The 22,947-nt window shown below is 48.7% G+C and overlaps 1 protein-coding gene across 23 annotated transcripts in view; it reads right to left on the minus strand.

Moving 5' to 3' along the window:
• Nucleotides 1-409: 409 nt before the first annotated feature.
• Nucleotides 410-22,947, minus strand: part of Hdac4 (histone deacetylase 4) — a 266,924-nt gene continuing 244,386 nt past the window's right edge. For all 23 annotated transcript variants that reach the window (XM_017319488.2, XM_017319486.2, XM_017319487.2 and 20 more), the window contains 5 exons: nucleotides 19,049-19,167; nucleotides 17,531-17,664; nucleotides 6,233-6,317; nucleotides 5,287-5,428; nucleotides 410-5,017 (listed from right to left, as the gene is read on the minus strand). In XM_017319488.2, coding sequence (XP_017174977.1) covers nucleotides 4,978-5,017; nucleotides 5,287-5,428; nucleotides 6,233-6,317; nucleotides 17,531-17,664; nucleotides 19,049-19,167 — 520 coding nt within the window. In that variant the 3' untranslated portion in view covers nucleotides 410-4,977. The remainder of the gene's footprint in view (nucleotides 5,018-5,286; nucleotides 5,429-6,232; nucleotides 6,318-17,530; nucleotides 17,665-19,048; nucleotides 19,168-22,947) is intronic.

A 22,947-nucleotide genomic window follows, 5' to 3' on the forward strand; every position in this document is an offset into this window, starting at 1 on the left:
GAGAAGGCTGACACACGGCCTTAGGAGACCTGAAGCCAGGGACATCCACGCCCTGCCTGTAACTTATAACAGTACAAACTACAGCTCAGAAATTACAGCTAAGTTTTTTCTGACCGGCTGGTGTGTGTCTGATGGCAGACCATGCTCCCCTGGAAACCAAACCCTCCGAGCGCACCTGGACCGGTGGGAGTCGGGATTCCTTGTTAGTGGTGGGGACTGGCAGCTTTCATATCTGCTCTGAGTGCTTAGCTGGGAAAAGTCTGAGAGGCTGCTGGAGTTCAATCCAAGTGACGGGGCCCAATGATTCCCCAGGGCATGGGAGGTCAGTGCCCAGTGTCCTGGGCGCGCGGGCACCCACAATCCCCCCCCCCCCCAAGCTGGGGGAAAGAACACAAGGAGGTAGCAGAGATGGGAGGGCAATTAACGCAGTCTTTATTTACACCACGAGAGCGACAAGTGTGTGATGTGGTACAAACACTGGACCCGGGAGGTGGAAAGAGGTGACCGCCAGAGGACACCGCCGGTCAGTGAACCCACCACACAAAACAAAAACAAGAATGAGAAAACCAAACATGACTCCCAACCCCGCCAAGAGGAGAAAGCGCCGCGGAGGGGAGGTCCAGACAATCAAAGAGAAAACAGGCTGTTACAGAGTGAAGGCGGTCGTGGCTGTGGAGCACACACAGCTTCATGTCACAGCGCTCCGGTGGCGGCTTTGACCACACTTCTGTAGTGAGCTCTTGCTGAATGAGGTCAGCCTCCTGCGCATATATGGAAACAGCATGTTTAACATTCTTACAGATTGGGAAATGGCATCTCCTCAGTGGAGTGCACAACCCTGAACAAGCCTGTCTGCATTCTTCTCTTCCATAGGAGACTCTGATCAACGTGAGGCCGGTGAGGCCACCAAGGCCGGGTGCAGAGCACGCCCGGATCCTTGAGAGGGAGAAATAGTTTCCTCCAGTGCCAAGTGTCGCTGAGACCTAGGGCTCACAAAGGCCTGGACTGCCCAACTCGGAAACCCAGCCCCCGCCCGTGTCTTCCTGAAGGAAGGAACCCATCAGCACAGTTGTGCTGAGACGGGGACTCACCAGAACCTCAGGTTCTCGACCAGAGGCTGGTGACAGCAGGCAGGGTGCACCTGGCCCTGTGTGGGGAGAGAAAAGGAGAAAACCAACAAAACAAAAGAAAATGCCCCTAGCCAGCTTGCCAGACAGGCAGTAGGGTGTGAATGTGGGGCTTGCACATGGATACAATCGACTCTCTATCGGTATGTCAAAGGTGCTAGGTAAACTTTTCTTAATGACAAGTGTGTAAGTAGTCCTTTTTTCTTACAATAAAAAGTACAGTTTCTTAAGAATAAGTTCAATAAGACTCAAACTCCCCCCTCTTCTCCTTCAAGGTTTTGTTTTACAGAAAAAATTCTGCATCTGCAAACATCATGAGAGGGGAAAGAAAGGCATTGTTTCTCCTTCCCCAAAGCTGCCGAGTTTGGCGTGCAAAATCTGTATACAATATAAAGACATGCCGGCGTACGTCCATGCAACCTCCAGGTGTAGGAAACTTAAAAAAATATATTTATATATTTATATCTATATATTTATATATGTATCAATGCCCATAAAATACATGGGCCCAAAGTCTACAAAAAGAAGGATGGAATGAGCACGTGGCTGTGACCAGTGAAGAAGGAATGTTCTGAGGAAAGAAACACAACCAAGTCTATCACCAGTGCTGTGGAGACCACTGCAGGATGGTCCTTCCTCTTGGGGACAGATTCGAAAGTAAAGAAAAACTGAAACACTTTGATAAAGCGGCCCTCAAGCCAGAGCCCTGGGATGTCCCAGTGGGTAGTGGCCTTGGAACGGCCGCCTGCTGGTGGAGCGTGGGCTCTCAGGGTGCAGGTGGAAGACCCAAGGTGAGTGGACACCGGCATCCTGAGGACACGGTGCTTTGGGCTTCCCTTAAAGGGATGTAAAGTGCTTGCTCCCAGCTCCCTTCCCAGCACCCACCAAGGCCTCTGCAAAAGAAGGGAGAAGGTGGAAGGTTCAAGGTCCAGGCAGGGGAGTGCTGTGGTCCTGCCCTGGAGGTCAAGGCTGACCTTCTGCCCTCTGCCCTGGGTGATGACTGTGGGGAAGGGCCACATGTGTCTTCAAAGGGAAGAAAAGGCTATATGGTAGGTAATGCTTTCAGCTCACAGGGAAGCTGGAGTGAGTTGGCTCCCTGGCCAGGCCCCTGCATCAAAGGGTGACTGAATAGGACCAAAGTGAGTCCCTCTCACAGTACCCTGGCCACTGAGTGGCCTGTTACCCCTCACCTGAAAAAGTAAGATGAGGTGCACCTCCCACGAGTCGTGGCTGGCACAAGAGGGCAGGTGGCAGGGTTTGCAGTAAATGGGCCAAGGCGGCCAGAAGAGCAGCTAGCTGGCCTCTGTCGCCATGCAGTGACAAGCAAGGGAGAGGTTGCATGGGCTCCCTCAAGTCTGCTCCTTCTCCAAGGGCCAGAGCAGCCACAGGGAGGGCAAAGTCAGTGACGTCCTAAGACCTCTCCACCCTCTGTCTTAGCTCAGCACTCACAGCAGCCCAGCCATCAAAAGTCCAAGAATGTGTGCTCAGCCTGTCTGTCAAAAGCTTGACCCAGTTCCCATCTACCCTGTAAATGCCACCAAATTCAGAAGCTTAGCTTGATGTCCCTTCTGAGTATCTCAACTTCCTCTCACCAGTCTGAACTCCACATACTTTGGAAAGAAACTGGCGGCTTTAAGTGCTAGAAAAGAAGTTAGCAGTTAAAAAGTTAGTTGTCATAAGAAAAAAAAAAAAAAAGAGCAAAGACAAAGACTGGCTGTCCCTCAGGACCCTGTGTATTCCTGCAGGACAAGGACAAAGGCCTTGGTTCAGCGGCCACAGGCTACAAACCCAGGGCTATGGCTCTAGCCAGAGTCCAGGTTATGAGGCCGCAATGGAAATTCCTGAACAGGTGCAGGGCCAGAGCCTCAAAGGTCTTTGGGAAACTCGAGCTGGGGTTCTATCCTGATGGAGTGGTTACAAGTCCACATTCACTAATGCCAACCACCCTCACGGCTCACGAGGCCTGCCCGCCCTGTAATACTAGCGGTGTTGCAGGGCAGAAGCCCCTGGCTGTGCTGCTCCCGGGTGAGCTGGACAAGACCAGGGTGCCACGCAGACCTGCTGCCCAATCTCGAGAGGTTTGCTCTAAAAAAACCAAGCATGATAGCAGCGCTCTTGCTCAAAGCAGAACCCTGCTTGCTGTACAAAAAGAAACAAAATCAAACCATAAAAATAACCTTCAGAGCTAAAAAAAATGTACAAGTAAGAATTTAGAAAGAAAAAGTTTCAGACATTACCACCTTCAGAAAACTGCTGAATGGTAAGGGAAAAATGTAAAATACACAAAATAATGTTTTCTTCAGGATCTTTTTTGTGAAAAATTCATACAAAAATCAACAGCAAGTTTATATCTTTTGCTATAAAAACTCATCAGGTACATATGTGCATGGAGTCTTGGCGAGGGCAGAGGTTCTGTTAGAAAATAATTAAAATTAAAGTACAAACTGGTAGGGAAGTTGCCCAGGGGTGAACATGCTGGCAATCTGGAAGCTGGCCAATCTGGAGCTCAAAAACCCTTGGGCTTCAATCCAGACCCCAGCCCTCAGCACCTCAGAGCTAACACACGTCTTTCACCTGCCAGGACCTCTGCGGTCTGGATTTATTATATATATTTATATATACTTTGTCTATAAATGCATTATAAATATTTTATCAAGATCTCATAAGAATCAAGTTTCTTAGCTTGGAATACAGTGGAATATATATTATACATATATATATTTATTTATACCTAAAATTTAAGCAATACTTCATGCTACCTGCTTTTAATGAAAAGCATTCCGATCGTAACACTGCAGTGTGCCTACGACATGCTTCACAACCGAATGGAGATGCTCAACTGCTAAGTGACGGATGAGGAAAGAAGACTTTGGATCCGTTTAAAATGTGTTAGACTTTAAAACTGCTGGCGGCGTTCGCTGCTTTTTGGAACTACCTCATCTTCCTTAAATGGCGATCAAACCAAGCAAGGCTGGCTGTACTTCGGCCCTCGGGGACAGTGGCTGGTGCCCACTCTTGTAATGCCAGGCTCAGCCAGCCACAGGACACTGTCACACCAATTCTCAGTGGTGTTTTGTTTTTGTTTGTTTTTTTCTTAAGGCATTGTTCCTCAGACTTCAGAAAACCCAGCCACAAAAACTTCCATCAGAGCAATAAAAAAGGCACAAACTCGCATCTTCCGGTGGCGTCGAGAAGCTCCAGCTGATTCCCAGGCTCACATTTCTGTTCTGTCCAGTTTTTTTTTTTTTTTTTTTTTTTTTCGTTTAAACTTTCTTCCAACTCTGTCCCTCACTAAGCTGTGAACCCCCACAGCACCCCACTAAGGTTCACAAGGCAGGCCAGAGCCATAGAAAATGGTTTTGTTTTCGTTTAAAAAAAAAAAAAAGCTACAAGATGAGTTGAGTGGTTTACACGGAGACTGTGGGATTGTGGGTAAGAATCAAATGTTAAGCACCAGTTTTAATCAAGTTTGTTCTGTATTATTAGATCTTTGATTTTCATTTTCCTCATGTCAACTTGATTCAGCAACTCTGCCCAAGTTGCCACAAGCTTCTTCCTTCGAGGCTTCCCAGGGGGAGGGGGAGCCACCAGCGTGTGCTTGGCTTCCACATGTCTGTGTGCCCGTGTGTTGCGCGCTGTCCTGTGTTCCATGTGATCTGCCACACCCGGTGTTCCGTGTGCGTCTCCAGACCTGTGGTCCAGGGCGGCAGAAAGGCTTCCCGTTGCTGCTGCACGCCTGCTGTCCCTTTGTACTCAAGAGAGCACCAAGGCAGGACGCAGGAGTGATACGGGTAAGTTTCTTGGCTGAGCTTCAAGACAGACAAACAAAGGAGAGAACAGCAGCTTCGGGCTACAGTGGTGGTTCCTCCTCCATGGGCTCCTCCTCAGATCTGTAGAGGAGAAAGGGGGTCGGGCAGGGTGCACAGTGGGTGAGGGAGGCCCTGTGCAATCAGGTTCCCTTTCTCACAGAGTTGTCAAAATCCCTGCTCCACCAAAGTGCAAGCTCTTTCCTGATAGACAGGATTGGTTTGTCGAGTCAGTGGGCATGCCACCATCTACCCTGTCCCTAAAGGGCAAGCCTGACACAAAGAAGACTCTGTCAGGTCCTCATGCACAGGTGTACTCAGCAGGCCTTTGGGACGGAATGGACAGGACTCACCTCTTCTCAGCAGGTTTGACGCCTACAGACAGCGAGGCCATGGCGGTGACTGTCTCAGCTTCTTCCTTCTCACACTTTTGCGCCTCAATCAGAGAGTGCCCCACCGTGGAGGACAGACGCTGCAGGCAGCGCCAGTACTTGCCTGGGGGAGAGGGAAACACTCAGTGACTCCCCACTTCTGCAGGTTAATGGGAGACTCACTTGTGTCTGAAAAGCGCCTTTCTGAAGAGTGCTGGCTGGCACTGCCCTCACAGGCCCTTGTGGTGTAATTTCTGCATTACAGGTCACCTGAACACAGGGCTGTGAACTGTTGTGGAACCTGGCTCTCCACGTCTGTGGGATTCTGCCTTGCTGTGGGTGACCAGAAATTCTGGGAGCAGACACATGGAGACTTGCTGGCATCCAGACTTAGGGAGTTTCCTACCTGGAGCCTTATAGGTGCTGTGGATAGATCACATCCAGGTTCAGCACTTGGAGCCCCGCTGAAGCAGCTTTCTAGAGTTAGGGGCATTAGGTGAAACAGTTTTGAAGGCAGAACTAAATGGTCAGTAGGTACCTGGGTGAAGCCTTCAGGTGTGCATCATCTTTGTGAGCTTATGTGCCAGGATAGCATATCAGAGAGCCAGGCAAGGAGTAGCAGGTTTTACCTGAGGCAGGGCCATGTGTGGGTATCTGGCTGTGTACCTGTTGCCTGGGATTTGTTGACTGAATGGGGGATGAGTTCTACCCTGTGCTAGGTACCTCTAGCATGACATAGATTTTTCAGTCCAAGTAAGTTCTATGCAACTGAACCAAGTAGTTTGAGACTATTGGTGCCCAGATTCTTTCGAAGCCCTGTACAGTAGGACCTGGTTCAGGGAGTCTCTACTAGCTGATCACATGCCAGGGGAGGTGAGGCCTTCTGCTTCTGCCCTGGGTCCCCACGATGACTTGGCCAGCCACTTACTGTGGATGTCCATCACTTTCTCCATGGAGTGGACAGCATTGGCATTGGGTCTCTGATGTAGAACCTTTTCTGGCAGAGGCTCAAGCTATAAGAGAGACACAGATCTATTATGATGGCAAATGACCAGTGTATAATCTATGTATATATTAAATGGTGTCTACTAGAGACAGCACCTCACTCCCAAAGATATAGTCATTTGTAGGGAAGATGAAGTAACTCTAAAAAGCCAGTATGACTTGGTAATTAAAAAAAAAAAAAAAAAAAAAAGACTTGCTACAGGTAGTCTCTCCTTAGGGTACACTGGAGTATATTCATGGGTTCCCAGGGGTAGGCTGCACACAGGACATCAGCTCGGCGTTATCTGTGTGAGCCACTGAGAGGGAGGAAGCCACTCTTGTACAACCCGGCCTGAATGCCCAGGGTCTCTGAATCTGGCTTTTCTCACACATGCGGAAGGAGGAGGAAGTGCGTAGGCCTCTCACAGATGAAACTCCTAACAATAGGGCAAAAGTCCTAAGTAGCAGGGCCTAGGGCAGAATGAACATCAGCTAGCAGCTGTGCTGTGCAGTGGACAAGCTACAGACTAGGGAGACCAACAAAGGGAGAGCTAGAGCCAGTCCCAAAGGGAAACTGATCTTATCTCACCTCTGGGAAGAAGCTGTAGAATAAAGTGACCCTGAGAGTTCGCCTGGCTTCAAACCTGCCTAGACAGCTGCTATGTTTAGCGGCTAGAATTCCCTGGCCAAAGCCACTGCAGCCCCCCTGAGTGACATCCATCCCCAACCGCACTGAACAGGAGTGCTGCCAATTACACCAGGAAGCATGACCTTCCAACCAAAGACTTTTCTCAGCAAAGAGCCAGCCAGAGGCTGGGGCAGGTAGAGCCAACATGGCACCCTCAAGCCATTCACCAACAAAAGAAGTAATGACTGATGCCAGGGTGGGCAGGGAAACACCAGAGAAACTTGCAGCAGACACGAGGCCTGCTTAAGGACAAGCCACGGGTCACCTTGGAATAGTGCCTCATGGCCACAGGTAGCAGGCTGAGCAGTGAGCTAACTCAGCGCCTGAAGTATAAACTGAGCATCAGCTCGTAACTAAGTAAGTGCGCACGTGCAGACAGACATTTCTGATGGAACTGCTGATAACTCCAGAGGGCAGAGCACACTGCTCCTCTACGAACCTTGTGTAGGGAAGAGGCAGCTTCAAATGAAGGCTGGTGACTGAGGTGGACACTGCACTGTGTAGCCCCAAGGTACATGGTGCACAGCGGCCACTGGCATCTCCCTCCCCCAGTCCATCATGAGCAGAATCTCACCCTTATTTTCCATATTGCTGTGATAGGAGGATTTGTCTGGCTCCGAGCTTGAGGGCTTAGAAAATCCTGGTGGGAGGTGCAATGTTAAGAGTGGCCTCACAGGCCATCAGACAGGAACACGGGTGTGAACACAACTGCCTGTACCCCTCAGGCCCTGCCCTCGGGCCCTACAGCCAAAGGTTCCATAACTTCCCCAACGGTACTCAAACACACACGCTTTATAAGAGGCATTTCATGCTCACACTGGCCAATATAAACTGGACATTTTATGATGGCCAGAAAATCCTGACCTGAAGTCATCAGAATCATGAAAAGCAACTGGGAGGTGGGAAGTCTGTGACAGGCAGAGGGGACCAATGGGTACAAAAGAACCAAGAACAGATGGTGGGTGGGGCAGAGCAAGGGCCCCGTGAAGCACTGGTGACATCCAGACATAGTTGGAGTTCTATGGCTGTGACAAGGACTCATGCAGTGGCAAGGCTGGCTGGCAAGAAAAGGTTTCTGAGTGGTGTGTAGGAGCTGTCACTGTCACTGATGCCATCTCCCCAAAGAAAGTCCATTTAGATTAGCAGAGACTGCAATTATACCCATTCAATGTGCTTTCAGTGATGGACCTGACCTGTAGACAGGGAGCCATACAGAGCTTCAGACCTGTGTGTAACAGCACTGTGTAACTACTGGAACATAAGGAAGAAAGCTGGGAAGTCCAATCCCTGATGCTGCAGCCAAAGGGACAAGGTGGAACAGAAGCCACAGTGATCAGGAGGAAGGCCAGGAAAACATCTTCAATGAGCACTGAAGGAAGGAACAAGCACTGACTCTCCACAGCTGGGAAGACCCAGGCCAGGCAGGGAAGAGCCTCACAAGGACAGCAAAACCAGAAATCTATAGGTATTCGGAAACCAATCACAGACTAGCAAAGGCAGACTCAGGATTCTGAAAGCAGCTAGGAAAACAGATCATCTTCACAGCAAGGGAAATGGAGGGTAGTGGGTTGATATTGCTATGTGCCAAAAGGAGACCTGGCTACCTGGAATCATATGCCCAGAGAAACTGTCACTACCAACAAGATGGAACAAAGGTATCTTCTGTAGCAACGTGGGATGCGGCCTGCATGGGCCGTTTTCCTAGAGAAAACCCACAGGATATTCTTGAGACCCGGTAAGAATGTCCTGCAGAAGGCAGGAAATGGGGGAAGAGTCCGAGTGGCATGTGGCTCAGACCCAACGTGGATGACACATGACAACACAAAAATGTCCTGTCAGTGAAATTAAGTAACTGAGGGGAAGGCATGTAGCCTGGGCGGGATTGGGACTAGGCTGCCAGTTTGTCAGAGAAACATGTAGGACCTAGTTAAGTTAGAGTTTCTAAAGAACAACATTTTCTTAAATATACAGAGGTGTGCTCATTCTGTAGACTTCAGAGAGGCCATTGTGGTCCAGGTCTTGGCTCACTCAGGATAATGACACCTCCTGATCCTGCTGAGGATGCTGGCCCATGGTGAGGGTGCCTGCTACACATCTTTCAACTGGGCACTAGGAACACAGGGAACTTTCATATTAAGAGAGAACAAGGAAGGGACCTTGGGAGCTACAGGACAAGACAGATAGAATGAGTCTGGGTAAGGGATTGAAGAGCTGGACGTGACCAAGGTCCCATCTACAGCAGATGGCTGGTGTAGAAATGGAACCCAGCTTTGGGCTATTTAACTAGGATGCATATAAAATCCAGGAGGGCAGTCAGAAGCCAACAACAAAAACACGAGTCGCTGGGCACAGCTGGCCAAAAGAATGGCAGGTGGCATCTTAAGTGCTTGGCATAGAGATTCGAGGGCAGACTGGCTGGAGGTAAAGAAGGCTGCACTGCCACACAGATCTTCAGTTCACCCAAAGAACGGGACGAATGATACTCTAAAGAAACATCCATCCTGATGGGAGATACCAGCAGGCATTTCTGAGACACAGCAGATAAATCAAGGCGGGAAGCAGGAGTGACTAAGAGATCGGCAAGCTTACTTGGTGGATACGTGCGATTCCAAAAACATGGCATGTCTGTGCTGACTGACCACAGCAGCAGTCCATTCAGCACCTCCCACCAACCATACCTTCTTTTCGTATGACAACAGTCCGTTAGGTAACAGAGACCTTGAATGTTCATGTGTACGTACACACACACACACACACACACACACACACACACACACACACACACACACCAAGAAGGTGACTCAGTGGACAGTGTGTGTTGTGTATGCATGAGTGAGGACTTGAGTTTAAGTTTATGCCTCACCAGGGACCCAAGGCCTTTTGAGGATGGGAAACAAAGGAAGACTCTCAAGATATGGGGGTCATGGTTGCAGTGCAGATGTAGAGTGTGCACGACATCACTTAAGACAATACCCAGAACAGACATATAATTACTTTGGGGCAAGATGTGTGTAATAGCGCGTGCTCACAAAGTTCACCAGAAGGCTATAGAGGTTTCTTCCAGAACCCTGGTCTCTCAGCTCTCTTAGGGCCTCCCTTGTATCATACTTTCCCTAAGTTAACTTAAGTTTGATAGGCACACCCGGGGCACCCTAGGTAACATGCTGCTGTGTACAGCATGTTCACTATGCTCACAGCTTGTATGGTACCCAAAGCCCTCAGCAAAACTCTCCATCTTTATTTAGAGTGATGCTAGCACTGCTTCTAGTGTCTACGACCTGCCTCCTGCAGGCACTGTTTTTGCCTGTGCAGTGCCATGGCTGAGCAGACCACCCAGGGCTCCAGGGCTCTCTCCCAGCAGGAGTCCACAAAGCATGGACACAGGAGATGGGGAGGTGGCTATGTCTATTCTCTGCCTGTGCCAGCTGCTCAGAAATCTTCCTCAGCTGCATTTTCTTTCCCTTTTTGAGAAAATATTGCCCCATGAAAGCTGACATGAAAACTGGAAGGGGTGAGTATGGTGGCCTTTCAGCAGTGAGATGCTCTGTGTCGCCAAGAGAAAGGACAAAGGACAGAGAGGACTCGCCCTCAGTGATGCAGCTTCTGTGTGTTCACTTCAACCCAGAGGAAGATCAAATGGCAGCATGTGGACACTTGGGATCTTACGGTGAGTTGCACTCCAGGCACGGGGTCAATCTGTGTGTACAACTGTGTTTAAAGGTCTGTCTAGTGTCACGTGTAAAACACCTAATGCGTGACTGCTCTAGTCCAGTGATGGGAATGTGGGAACCGGGAAGGAACTCCACACATAGGAAATACCACCCTTTCCTAACTGAGTACTGTTCTTCTGACTGCCACAGTGCTTATCGACTGTGGGTTTCCATGGTATCTCAGGTCTAAGGTGCTTCAGTCACACCTACCCATCACCCACACTCTTCCCCTCCGCTCCACCAGAGGTCCCTTCCTCTCCCTAATGGTTTCCCTTCCTCTGTTACATCCTGCTCTTGTTTCCAGATTTCACAGGTACAGCAATGTGTGATGGCTGCCCCTTCCTGCTTGTATATGCCTGTTTATACTGGTGCCATATTGTTCTCACACCCATGCTGGGTAAGGACAGAACACAAAAGGAAACGCTGCAGACAAGTCTCCTTGATGAACAAATAACTGGGAAAGAAGTACAAACTGAGTTCAACAGCACACTAAAAAGATCATATGTAATGACCAAGTTAGAATCATTTCGGGCCACCAAGGATGGCTCAGTGTAAGTTAAGTGATGGTGTAATAATGTAGGACAGAAACAAAACCACGGGAAAGCAGGTGATTGCTTCAATAGATGCAGAGAAAGGCTGGCAAAATTCAACATCACATCCTAGCAGAGGTGAGGAGAAAGCTTAGACAGTTGGTAACAACATCAGTACAATGAAGCCTACTCTGGACAGACCCACATGCTGTCCACCACTATACATTCAGATCAGGGCAAGAGGACAAGAGAAAGAAATAGGGAAGACACAAACAGCGAAGGAATAATTCAAATTATTCCTGTCCCTACAACATGTCTATCCTTTTTTCTGATTTTTAAAATAAAGTTTACTTAATTATTCCCTTTACAACCCAGTATCAGCCCTTCCTCTCCTCCCAGTACCCCTTACACAGGTCCTCCCCTATCCCCCCTTCCCCTTCTCTCTCTGGGTGTCCACCCCTCTTCTACTCCCCATTTTAAGAATTTTAAAAACTCTACCAAAAAATTTAGATCTGATAAACACTATCAGCAAAAGAAGATACAAAAGTCAACATAAAAATCAGTACTTTAAGTATACATTAACAAATCTGCCAAGGAAATAATTTTATTCATAAGCCTGTTCAAAACTGAAAATAAAATAAACTTAAAATGTGAGATAACTTTATAGCTGAAGTCATACAACACTGAAGCAAAAAACCTCAGAAATGGAAAGACTGTCCACATTCATGGATTAGGAGACTTAGCAATGTGAAAATGGTTATATTACTGAAAGCTATCTACAGATTTAATGCAATTCTTATCTAAATTCTGATGACATTCACTACCCAGTCTGGAAATTCAGCTGGAAACACACAGGCACAGAGTAGTCACAGCAATCCTCAACAGAAATTAATACTGGAGGCACCATACAGTACCACAGAGACATAGGAGCAAAAGCAGTGTGTGGTTATTCCTGGATTTAATGCTATTTATTGAGCAATGTAGAAAGTGCCAATTACTGCTCTGGAAACCTGGAATCTATCACTGAACAAGACATTGCCAATAATATATAATCCAGGAAGACAACATGCAGCAATCACAAAGCAAGTGCTGCAGACAGTGGGGGATACAAAGAACTATGAGGAACTACAGAGAGACGCAGGCTGGGCTGCAGTGGGCCTCCTGTTCAAGAGGGCTGAATGACACATCCCCGGGTTTCAAAGGCCTGATGAAAGCTACATGGAGCTGCTTCTGCAGGGTACCCTGCACTGGCACTGCCACAACACACTTGGCCATCCACTCCCTGCAGAGTACAGCCTTGCCAATGGCTGACTTGAAATGAGGCTCACAAGATGATGTCTGTTTCTAGTGTGGGCCTACCTAGCTGTGTTTTCTATGCTGGAATTCAGGAAGAGATTCTCATGGGCACCCAAGGCCAATCAGAACTGCTCAAATGTGACTTGCTTCTCATGGCTGGCAGTAGATGAGTCTTCTTTTTACCTTTGAAGTCCTTCATAAGCAGATGCCATCCTCTGCTCTCTCCTGTCAAAGCAAAACTCCTGGGAAGAACCACTTACATCCCTTCTGGATCCTGGAATTTCAGGATTCAGTGAGATCCATCTCACTCCTGTGAGCTCAGGCCTCGGCCTGATGGTCAGGGCCCTGGGTCAACTGTCCACTGGAGCACTGCTCCTTCTAAGGAGGGAAGGCATATCCATTCTTTCCAGGAATCCTGACTCAGGCCTCTCTGCCACACCCTATTGGCCAAACACTAGCAACAGGTTTGCAGCCAGCTCCTCTCTGGGCTCTAGTTATGTTTCCAGTTGAGTTTTATCTGATATAACTGTCCAAAGAGCCCAGGGTTTCCTTTGTCCCTTCTCCCTGCTCTGGATCTACACCTAACTCATAGGAAATGGCCCTGCTCTGTCTTTGGAATTCCCAATGACTCAACATCATGGAGGCTGCTGTAACACTGCCTGGTCCAAGCTCTGCCCTGATTGTGAGGGTTACCAGGTTGTCATCCTGAGGGCAGACTAATCCACCAGTCTGCTGCCACGCTTGTAATTAGCAGAGGCCTCTGTCAGGTATATGAGCAAACTCTTTGTCAGGTGGTGGAATTAGAATCATAGCAGGGATTTCCCACTCTCTTTGTCACAGAGTCACAGTGTCAGTGGTTTAGCAGTATGGACTCACTTCAGAGGCCGTAACAATCTAGGGCTCTTGCTCTGACTCAGCTTCAGGGAGTTGAGCCTGTGTTTTCAGAATGTCACCCACTTTGCTGGGGCATTTGGGCCCAGGAAGGAGGTCAAAACTTCCATCTTAAACAGATTCTAGCAATGAGGGGTCACTAGATCCTTCTGTCCTCCAGACCTTTCTCTGGTTGGCCCAGGCTGTCAATCCACATGTATAGTAGCACATGTTCAGGCCAATGGGCGCTTGGCAAGGTTATGGCCACAGGGCTAGCTGGTTTAGGTCTGGAAATTTTCTCATATTCCCACCCCCTCCAACTCAGAACCTGCCTTTCTCTTACTTCCAAGGAAGACAGATCTTCTTGGCAACTGGTGTCTAAATCCATGCCCAGGAACCCAAGCTGCCTCCTGAGCTCTCCCTCTCATCACTATCCGGCCACCTGCCTGCACTTTCATCTTCCACACCTCCACACCGAGGCTTTAGCTCCCTCCTCTGGCAGAGGATCTCTTCCACCGAGTCTTTGCCTGGCCCTCTTCCAGGCCCAGAAGCTCTGTCTAGTTCTCTGATGGTCTCCAGACCTGCTCCTCTGAATTGCTCCCTTCTCTCCCCTTTCCTCTGCTGTGCTAAAACACCCTTAGATTACATCCCTAAAGCTAGCCTCCAAGGTTACTTGGTCAATTCCTCCTCCAGAGGCCGACTACCAAGGCCCAGCTACCAAAGTGTTCAAGTCCAGCAATTAAAAGCCCCCTTTTGACCACCCCAATTAACACGTCCAATCAAGTTGAAGCACCTCATTTTAACTTGGGCTTTTCCATTTTACCTTACAAACTGCCTTTTTCCAGTAGGAAAGCTGCAGGTCTAGTGTCTCAATGTGGCAATAGCAACACAGGCCCTACCTGCCTGGCAAAGACTCAGTTACTCTACTCCTGACCAGAGACACTAGCCTGCCAGCCCTGCAAGACTGTATGTAGTTGCTGTCTTACTCTCGCTTGTGACACTTGTGTGGGTGGCTCATGCACGTCACTGGAGACTTCTGAATAATTTACTGTTCTGTAGAGCTTGGCTGGAGATGGGTACATTCAGTAAGCATCTCTAAGTATCTGCTTTGAGTCATCACCATCTTCCCCTAAGACATGCAGTTTTATTTGTAGATTCCTGGGGTTGGGGGTTGAGGTTGCAGGAAGTTAAGGACCTGCTTCAACAGCACTTTTTCCTGGTGTGTGTGTGTGTGTGTCCTAGAGTCTCATTCTCAATACCTCCTCATGAAAAAGCATTTGAGACTCCCTTCCTTTCCATTGGCCATTAGCAGAAAACATGGCTAGCTCAGTAGTGCTAGCTTCCTGCTGATCTGATTCTGAACCTGAACTGAGGCTCTGTGCTCAGCCCTCTAAGTGATCTTAGCCTCCTGTTCTGCTCCTCTGGGAATTACTCTATTGTCTTGTTGGTTCGAGTACCCAAGTACCAAGGTACCTGCCTAATATGGTCAGGGCTGTACTTCCAGCTGGTCTTTCTCCTGAGTATCACATCAAACTTCCTTCACTACGTGGTCACAGCTCTGGCTGTCTCTTCTTGCCTTCTTCAGTGTGAAACAATCAGCTGTAGGCTGAGCCCCCTGCCTTCCCTGAAGCTCAGGAATTCAGATGGATCCTTCATGCGTGCCTCTTCCCCATTTCCTTCTCTGCTGCATCCTAGCTTTTTTGAGCTCAGCCTCTCCATGTTGTTTTCCCTGCTGTCTCCTAGTTACCCTGCCTTTGGCATGCCCTGTCCTTTCACACTATCTAGCCCCTTCTCCTCTCTTGGGATATACATGGGATGACACCAAGATGTGCAAGAGTCTTCCACTGAGCCACTGACACCTGCCCAGAGCCCATGTCTCTGAATTCCAGTTCCTAGCTTCCTACAGTAGGGTCAGGATCTGCAGTATGCTGTGGGGAACCTAGGCCAGGCTGCCATCCCTAGGCTTCCTGGAGCATTGAGCACAGTTGCTAGCTGCCACTATGTCAGGGCTCTGAGCCTACCCATGAGCATCTGGCATCCTCAATAACCTTAGACCAGGAGTCACACAGTAGGAAAGTATCCTGTGTGCTCTCTTTCATCTTTCCCATAAGGGAAAATGTCTAAAGGTAAATGTTGTGGAGACCTATGTATAAATGGAAATCTTGGAAAATAATGCCAATTAGTCTGGTGGCCTTTTCACATTTAGGATTTCAGGGAAGTCAGTGGGAGCAAGCTTTGCTGGCCAGGCAGGGCTGGGGACACGTGTGGCTGACTGCTGCCTCTGACCCGCCTCCTTAAGTACCTGCTCTCTATTTGAGTTTAGATGGTTTTCTCTCATGACAGCTACAATGGAGGGCAGGGAGGTTTGGCAACCATGAGACTGGGGAGTGGGGGCTGGGGGGTGAGGCTCAGTGCTTGGTTGATGTACTCAGGGCCTGATGGAAAGACTTGGCTAAGGTGTACACCTACTTTCTCTGATGAAGGAACACCCCACTGATGGCATGGGTCAGAGCTGTAGCAAGGCATAACTAGCAGGGTTTCTCTTATAATAGTGTCCACAGAAGGTTGAGGGAGGAATATGCATTTGGTTCCAGAAGCTTAAAAGCTGTACATAGTGAGGCAGCAGTTTCACTCTTCTCTCCTACCCTGTGCTTTCTAGAGTGAAACTTGCAGAGCACACCACACAGAACATGCATTTAACTTTGAGTCTGGTATTGTGTGCAATTCTGACAAGAACCTTCAAGAGCAATCCTGATCTCTGTGTCACATGGGCCAACCCTGGGCTGGCAGGTGTTGGCAAACCAGGTCAGAGAGGGTCTTCCTTAAGAGCCATCTAGTCCCTGGCCTACATGGTGGGGACAGCAGTTTCATAAGCCCAGAAGAGCAGGTGCAGCAGGCGCCGCAGATCGCAGAGCTGCTGACCCACTTGCCACTCTAATCCTGAAGCCGAGGGGCTCCTATGTGACACAGGCTCCAGGATCTGTGTGGTGTGCTCCTTACTCCTGGTTCTTTCCTTCCTAGCACCTAAACAGCACCCATAGGGGATCAATGTGAGTAAGATCTATGAAGCAAGAATCACATACATAAATTAGGTAACAGATATACATACCAGCCAGAGAGGCCTAGACTAGTGGTTCTCAACCTATGGGTCGTGACCCTTCTGCGGGGGGTGGGGGTAGGGGGAGGGCTGAATGGCCCTTTCACAGGGGCCACTTATGACCATCGGAAAACAGATTTACATTATGATTCATAACAGTAGCAAAGTTACAGTTATGAAGTAGCAATGAGTAACTTTATGGTTGGGGGGGGGGAGGTCACCACAATCTGAGGAACTGCATAAAAGAGTTCCTTTAATAGGGCATTAGGAAGGTTGAGAACCATTGGCCTAGACAGATTCAGATTTGGGAATTCTTCAATGAAGGTTATGTGTCAGTTTTACCACAAGCATTTGGGGCTCCCAGGGTTATGTGACATCACCTTCATTCTAACCTGAAGCTCATTCCAACTGGGTCTCTGTTGTGTGCAGCTATAAACACAAGGAGCTAGGAATGTCAACAAGGGGTCTTCATCAACATAGCAGGAGGGAACTCACATGGTGCTCACTGTACTTTAACCCTCAAAAACTTTATGTGACTGACCCACTGAAGACTACTGTGCAGGCCAATGTCCCCAACTCTGCCTGGCAGTACTAGTGGGGCAGTGCAGAACCCGAATCTAAGCATTGCTCCTGAGTCACAGGATATATGATAGCTGAGTAAAGAGGTCCCAGCCCAGCCCTAAGCTGAAAGCTCGGCTTGTGCATGCTGACTCCACCCAAGCCTGCAGACAAGCTCCCATAGACACCGGACCACACTGGAGAGCTGAGGAGCAGCATGAGGCCTGGCCAGCACGTTATCCTCCACACGAGTGAAACAGGAAGGGAGAACGTGCTGCAGCGAGTGCCTCTGTGTCCTGGCCCCGCTCTGTGTCCCTTCTGCTCATCTCTTAGCCAAGGTCAGACATCCTACCCGGGCTGGGATACAGCTGTAGCCCCGTGCTGGGTGAACTGCCCCTCAGATGGGAGGTGGCTGGCCTCTGCCGTCTGAGCTCTGTGCAGCGGCCTGGTGCCTGTGGTGAGCACACTCTGCAGGGCCAGGACCGCTCCATACCTCGTTTCCCAGCAGAGCAGACACGCAGGCTTCAGAAGCATCACAGATGGCTGTCAGGTCATGGCCTCCCTCAAGGGCCAGCACAAGCCGGCCACCAGCTAAGCCCATCAGCTGTTTTGTCAAGTACCCAAAACCTGCAAAGGCAGAGGGACACGTTGAGTGGAGCGCGCCAGATACTCCCCTCAACATCCCTAATAAACACAGGAGCTGGGTATCATCTTCAGTAACTGAGGCTCGCTTAACATGCTTATTAGTTTGGCTTTTGGATTGTATCTTCATCCGACTGACTGAATTTTGGTTTCAGTGCTGTATCTTCCCCATCTAAGGCTTTGCACTCCCTGCCTTCCTGGGCATCTGATATGCTGTGTACATACATATGCAAGTGGAAGGCAGCATGCCCATGTCAATGCTGTGTGTGGCACGGAGCTTTCCCACATTCATGTCTGGGCATCTGCTTCCATCTAGGGTCACAGTCTTCCCTGTTTTCAGTCAACACCCAGCACATCACTTGCTGGTCATGGGGTTGCTATGCATAGCCAGATAGGCTGATGCAGGTTAGGCACTAGGAAAGCCCTAGTAACCAGCCCACTCACCAGACCAGATTCAGGTCCAATGTCTCTGATGGAAACATTGATACTGGCTTTGGGGTTACAGAGACTGTGGTACAAAGAGTACTCTCTGCCCCTGTAGGACCCCACTGCAGGAGCAATGACAGCAGGAGAGAGGCACTGACATCCCAAAGGCTACCTCTAGTCTCATTATTCCTTTGCTGGGTCCACATCTACCACAGTAAAGCAGAGAGACTGACTGTTCTCTGTGATTAGATGCACTGATGGGCAGAGAGGAGAGGATGCCAGGACCTTGACCGAAGAAGGCATTTGTGCATGGTTTCAGGACCCTAGGCTTCCTGTTGCTTCTGCTCAGCATGGTTGGGTGACACAATTAGGCCTCCGTGTGACCCAAGGTGCTACAGATAGACAGGTGACAGCCAGCCAGGTCACTGTGTGACCCAAAGTGCTACAGCCCAGAGGCTTTCCTTATCTTCTCCATGTGCTGCAGCAGAGCAGAAGCAAAGGCCAGAGGCAGTGCCAGTAAGTTCTTCCATGAGAAGAGCAGCAACTATATGATACAAGGCCTCTTAGTTGGTTCCTTCTCCAGCTTTATAAAGATTAGAGGGCCTTCTCCTCCATCAGAGAACAAAACTCAGCACCAAGCACATGTCAGCTAGGTGGTACTGGGGCCCTATCCTCTGACAGCTGGAGAAGAGCTCATGCCCACAGTACAGCTGACAGAACTGGTGTGTGCCCTTGTGAATTTGATGTCCTTTTGAGTCTCTGTCCTAAGGATAGAACTTGTGACTTTCAACTCTCAGCCTCCTGCTGCTCAGGGCTTGCTGATGCTGTCCATATATTCTCATACTGAGTAAGAAATGCAGGTGAGAGCCCTCCATTGGCTCACAGACAACACAAACAATGTGAGGAAACATGACAGTGGGACAGGTGAACTCTGGTGACTTACATTTGGCAGAGAGATTGTACCCTCCAAGAGGTGTGGGGTGGCCCTCCACAGCATCGAAGCCCGATGACACCAGTACCACATCTGGGGCAAACTCATTTGCGATAGGCATAACCACCGTTCTACAAAGGACAAGAGAAGGCATCATCGGATCAGCAAAAAACATGGGATGCGGAAGACTATAGCTGTCAAACACATTGTTCTTTGAGGCTTGGTGCACCTGCTGTCCAATCCCTCATTGGTTAGTGGGCCAAGATCTTGTGGCTTCAGTGGAATTGGAAAGAAAGCAATGCAAACGCCTCTCCCTTAACCACAAGAACATGCTTTGCAGGGCTGTCATCTAAGGCACACTGAGATGATTCTTACTGATGTCAATGTGACAGAATCTAGAATCATCTTGGAGACAATCCACTGAGCATACCCATGATGGATTATCAAGATTAAACTAGCTACTGGGCTAAGGAACTCTAAATGAGGCTGACACCATCCCACAGGTTGGGAGCCCTGGACTGCCAAGCAAGCTGACACCTGCATGCTTCTCTGCTTCCTGACTGTAAATGCAACATGACTTTTTGGCCATGACACCCTGTAAGCAAAAATACACCCTTCCTTCCTTAAGCTGCTTTGTCCCAAGAATGTAGGAAGTAAGCAGGACCTACACAATGCCGAGAAGACACAAGCCCAGGCTAGCTTTTTGCAGCCTTGCTGGGGTGCAGTCCATACAGGCTTCCCACCTACCTTAAAGAGATCTGTGCCAATAATCAATGGCCATCTATGTATGTGTAAAAGTGAATTAAAGAGAAAAGGTGACTCCTAGAATGGCAAAAGGGGAAACTGATATCACATTTAGGAGAACTGTGTAAACATGGGCACCACTGAGATGTTCAACTGTCAAGCCATCTAGCTCTCAACATGAAACCATTAGCCATGGCCAAGCCGTGGTGCAGGGCCACAAACAGTTCGGCCTCATTAGATGAGGAATGGCCAACACCAACATTCAGTGTCATTTTAGGGGCTAGCAGGGACCCTGAGAGGGAGATATTTGTGGTCTCATAGTTCTAGCAGGAGTGTTTTGTGTTCCTGGAGCAGACGAGGAAGGTGGTTGTGTTGTCTGGCCATGTGACTGCACAGGTAGTGCTGTGAGCTGGTTGACGTACTTGGCATCTTTCTGGACTACCTGTTTGTGAAGCTGCCTCACCTAACCTGTCCCACCCAGAAGACAACTGTGTCTCATACCCTTTCTAGCATATGTGGTGGGCCTTTATAATCTGTGTATGCAGGAGCACCACAGGAGGGGAAGACAGACGCACTATGGTTCCTCCGACTACCATGCACTCAACTGCCAAAACAATCAACCCCACTTTCTCCTTCAACCTCTCCTACCTATCAAAATCAGCAAAGTACCAACTTTAGCCAAAAGACACTCAATTCAACAGGACCAACTTAGGAATGATTCTAGGTCACACCTTGGCTGCCAGTTCCCCAGACTTCAGGGTGGTAGAATACATTTTGTCTATATCGGAGCTCCCAGAGGCAGCTTAGATGGAGAAAGGCAGAGTAAAGTGGTATGGTGTGGCCTTACATGCTACTTCAGTTGCCTTGGCTCTGGTCAGTATGCAGAGGTCTCCTAAACAATATACATATTCAACCCCAGATAACTGGAACCTACACAGGTATTCCAGACCAAAGTGGGACAGTTGTGGATTTGGCTTCTGCTGCTCTGGAGGTGTACACAGTCTAGTGTCTCCTGGAATTGTTTGTTTTAGGCTAAAGGGATGTTCTAAAAGCCAGTCCGCACCTTGGGGGGCCTGTGGACCACTGTTAGAGTGCAGGACACATCCAGCTAACCACAGACGAGGGCCAACAGACTTGCAAAAGTCTGGGCAGGTAATCTTTTAGTCTTGGGTGAGACAGACTACAGATGCCCTGAGGTGTTTAAACAGCAACCACAGATAATGAGGGAAGATGCAAACTGGTAGATTCCACACAGGGGCTGTGGCTGCAGATCTTGGCCCTGGACTCATCTGCATGACATGTCATGCTCTTCAGTGAAGGACCTTGGCCTTAGACTCCATAGCTGTCAGTGTGCTCTGCTGCAACAGAGGCACATAAGACTGTCACTTCATTGGTACAAAGCATTTAAGTGAGCATTTACCCAGTGCACACACTAGAATTTGTCTAGAAACATGGCACAATGGTCAGGAGCACGTTCATGTTGTAGTCAGTCACAGGGTAGAGAATGCCATAGGATCCTTCAGCTTCTATGTGACTGATGTCATTGCATGGTGTGGACTTGTCTCCCCAGGGCAAGGTCTGCAGGCCTGAGTCTTGGCTCTTCCTTGGTGTGCGATGCTGAACTGACAAGATGTCTGAACAGTGGTTGTCATACCATTATACCAAGGAGACAGCATCTTAATTAACTACTCAGTGAAGACACTGTCACAGAACTCCTGTCTTCAAAATAATAGAACCTATCACGTTTTTGACATGGATTTTAAAGCCAAGCCAATGTCTTTCCAAGTAAAACCAACTGTTGTCCCAACTGTGCCATTTGCTAAGCACTCCAATAAGTGCATATGAAGGGCTTTAGTATTTAGTTTTTGAAGTATAGCTGAGCTATTTAATATCTAATTACCTGCCCCAAAGAATGTTCTGCTAAAATCATTATTAAACAGAGCTCATACCAAGAGTACTGATGACTACAATTGCTGTGTGTTATGGTCCAGAGCCAACCAAAATGAAACATAAACCATTCCTCAGGTTGGAGCCAAAGTGGCCCCTGTACACAGCAGCAGTGGATGTTAGCAGATGCACAGTCTCTGGTGTCTTCTCAGCTGCTTTGAAAATGCGCTGAAGCTAGGATAACTGATGATGGCCCTGAATGTACGTTATTTGTCAGAGGGTGTCTCGAGCATCCATTTGTGACACCATAGGAATGTCTCTGTTCCTTGTTGGAACATGACTTTTTAACTTCTGTGTACCAGCTGGACACTCCCTGCTGTCCTGTGGATGTGCCTCCTACCCAGGATCCTTGTAGGAAAGAACCTCAAAGAATGGCCCTATTTAACTGGTGCTCTAAGAAAAGGAGAGACTGAGTTTACATTTTATTTCCCAAAATAAACTTTGAAAGCATCAACCTTGTTTCTGAAATAGAAGATCAAATATTTGTAGCCTCCTTTCTATCCTTTTGTGCATTTATGTGTGTATTTGTGAATTTGAGATTGAGGGCAGGGAGGCAAAGCTTCCTGAGACAACAAATCAATTTATCATCTGCCTGAAGGAAGAAGAAATGAGTCAAGGTGAGCAGAGCTCTGACAGGGTTGGAAATGTGACCATGTTCATCCCTTGCTGTGGGGAGGGAATAAGGGTCCCCATAGGTACTCAGATGCAGAATACAGTGGCTTCTCTGCAGGTGAGCACAGCATATGGAGTGATTCTATGTATGCTGTGTGACACATGTTGTGTGATGAATGTCTCTTCTGCAGCTTAGGCCACCTTCATTATCAGTACTGTTATGGGCCCTGCTTTCACACCAGTCACCCCAACTCTGCAGCTGTGGCATGTGGGCTCTCATGCATAGGCACAGCCCAGAGGACACATGCCCACATCTGTCTGCACTGTGCCTTGCTTGGAGAAAGGTGGGGTTGCTGCACCAGGAACAGATGCAGGTCCAAACTGCACTTCACAGAGAAACTGTTCATTGCTAGCCACATGGGAAGGTCAGTACCAGGCATAATCTAGGGGTTCACAGTCACACATCCCATGTCTTATTAGAGGGCACACAGGAGACATCTCTGAAATGCATACTAAGTAAGTGCAAGAGCTAGGGGATGCTCTCACATGAGAGCAGGTGCTCCTAGCTCCTGTGCTTTGGGAGCCCCAGAGCATCAACTGCGGAGAGC

Source organism: Mus musculus, chromosome 1, assembly GCF_000001635.26.
Source record: "Mus musculus strain C57BL/6J chromosome 1, GRCm38.p6 C57BL/6J".
NCBI classification, from domain to species: Eukaryota; Metazoa; Chordata; class Mammalia; order Rodentia; family Muridae; genus Mus; species Mus musculus.